The sequence below is a fragment of the Montipora capricornis genome, chromosome 2 (genome assembly GCF_036669925.1).
Source record: "Montipora capricornis isolate CH-2021 chromosome 2, ASM3666992v2, whole genome shotgun sequence".
Classification (NCBI taxonomy): Eukaryota; Metazoa; Cnidaria; class Anthozoa; order Scleractinia; family Acroporidae; genus Montipora; species Montipora capricornis.
Window position 1 is genome coordinate 61,895,371 of NC_090884.1, and position 2,500 is coordinate 61,897,870.

At 39.3% G+C, this 2,500-nt stretch overlaps 1 protein-coding gene across 1 annotated transcript in view; it reads right to left on the bottom strand.

Annotated features, from left to right (window-relative positions):
* Window positions 1-2,500, bottom strand: part of LOC138030411 (tyrosine-protein kinase CSK-like) — a 60,981-nt gene that overhangs the window by 37,265 nt on the left and 21,216 nt on the right. The window contains exon 5 of the mRNA XM_068878331.1: window positions 791-900. Coding sequence (XP_068734432.1) covers window positions 791-900 — 110 coding nt within the window. The remainder of the gene's footprint in view (window positions 1-790; window positions 901-2,500) is intronic.

Sequence of the window (2,500 nt, forward strand, 5' to 3'; positions counted from 1 at the left end):
AGGTGACTGATGAATGTTTTTGTCTTTCAGATTGAAAAAGCTTTTGATCTTTTTAGTTTGCCAAAGGACGATAAAAATGTAATTGAAACCCCTGAATTTGTTCAATTTGGAAATAAAATTTTTACAAGTTTTTCCTTTCTGCTGCAGTCAGGGAGCTTGATGAAGATTCTGTTGCAGTCTTCCAAAAGAGAAATTAGGCATCAAAATAACATCATTTTTTTTGCTTTTTTTACTTTTTAAAATCTTTTAGCCTTGTAAATATTAGTCAAATATTCTTGTCTTACAAAAAAAAAACTGCTCTTCATATCACTACGTTTCTTCAAGCAAAACTACAGAGACTCCTTTGTTTTCCTCTTTACTGAGGAGGAGAAAAGGAGGCTCTGCCTGAATTGTGTCAACTGTTTGACGTTGCAGCAGCCCCAACTTCTGGACCGGTCAATCTTGTTTTCTCACGTCACACTGGTTTTCCCAGTGCGAGCATCTGTTTAGTGATAAAACTGATGGTTATAATTGAGCCCACTGTACCATGAAAAATATCAAGATGACGGTGAGATCTGCTCGAAGCCAAGCAGTCAGGGCATGCTCAATGAAGATCTTACTGCATTCTTGCAGAATCTTTCTCGAGAACGTCAAAATTGAGCAAGCAAAAGAAAGTGTCTGCCAGCAGGGTGATTTCATCCATGCATTAAAATTTATATCCATGTAACTCACGTTTCACAAAGAAAAACCCTGAAATGTTTTCACATTCTAACATAAAAATCTCTTCACCTCAAACTCAACACTGACTTACGGCATTGCATGAAGTTTGACAGCTCCCTTTTGATCCAACTCTTTCACGTAGTTGTAAGGAATCATTCCCTTTTTTCCTTTGGTATTTTTTGCCCTGTACCAATGAGGATCCTAAGCAAAAAATGATGTAAAGTAGCTACATAAATTGGAGGACAGATTGCTCCCAGTCCCTTCTCAGTTAGCCGAACCCCCTCTTTGGTCACGTAAGCGAGCCGAGGGAGAATGGTGATCCAGCAAAGATATAGGAACAGCACGATCTTCTGTAACCGATGCGTTAGGAATCTGCTGATCTAATTAGTGAAAGTGATGACAGATGGTTCCGCCTCTTTATTGCTAATGTAAATAAACACTAAACGTCGTGGGAATATTTATGTGCATGTCAAATTCAATCAACTATTTGGAAAGGAAACCATAGAAAAACTACTGTACTTAACTTAATTTCATGTTAAAGTGTTTTGGCAATGTATGATGTTTGGAACAAATTCTTGTTTAGAATGGACGACTCATCATCTATCATCAAATCAGTGAAGTCAGAATACAGAGCTTGTTCTGCAGAAAAGAAGACTCGATACTGTCCTGTTTGAAGCCGTGGCCTTCAACAAATTCCCCTTCTTCTTGAAGGCAACTACCCATATAATTAACTGATTAGCATGTAATGTGAAGTGCTAATTTTCTACCCCATATGAACCAAGTGCCCACACAAAGACAGAAAAAAACCCTGACCAGGGTGGGAATTGAACCCACGACCTTCGGGTTAGATCACCGCTGCTCGACCGACTGAGCTACAACGCCAGACAGGAGCAAGCCGTGGGAACTGAAGATGTTAAAGTCACGGCAATGAACATGTACAAGTGCAAGGAGGTTCGACTAACTCAAAAGGGACTGCAAGCAGTCTAACTGGAAGATTGTTTGAATCACAAGTCCTACATCTTATACTACGACATTTTGATACTCTTTGAATAACAATGCTGAAAGCTGTTAATACAGTACCTCTCAAATGTAAGTTACCACCCTCGCGCGCAACGCGATTTGCGTCTCGTGCTACAGGAATCGCATCGCATGCTACGGGAATCGTGTCGCGCGCGAGTTAAAAAAATCTGTGAGTACATCAACTTTGCATCCATTTAACACGCATTTTAGCAGACATGTTTTCTTGGAGATACAGCTCGCTGGTGTGCGCCAAAATTAAAAAGACTGTAACCTTGCTCTCAGGAAACATGGAAATGTGAATCATAAGCAGTTTGGCAAGGAAAGAGATACAGTACAGTTGTCGTTTGAATCATCATTGGTTTTTGTTTGTCTCGAATTGGCATATCAAAATTCAGACTACCCGACACGTGAGGGAAAGTCAGGAAAACCCAACAGGCTTTGTCTATCCGAAATCTTCACACAACCAAATTATTTTGAGTCCACAAGTATTAAAGTGTACTAAACAAGCCCACCACTTTAGGCCCTTCAGTCAAAAGGAATTCAAATTTTTATGCACATCTCGATGTTTGTTTCACGGCTGAAATTTGCATACTGTCATATGTCAATGCTTGCACACCTGAGAATTTTTTCTTTTGCATGGTCTAAAAACAAACAATTCCTACAGCAAGATAAACAAGATATTAGTCACTTTGTTAGTTATCACATATACCGCTTCAAACTTTGGCGTCTCTCTTGCGTTCTGTGCAAAAACTGTATTCAACTCCACTTTTGCTTTATAATT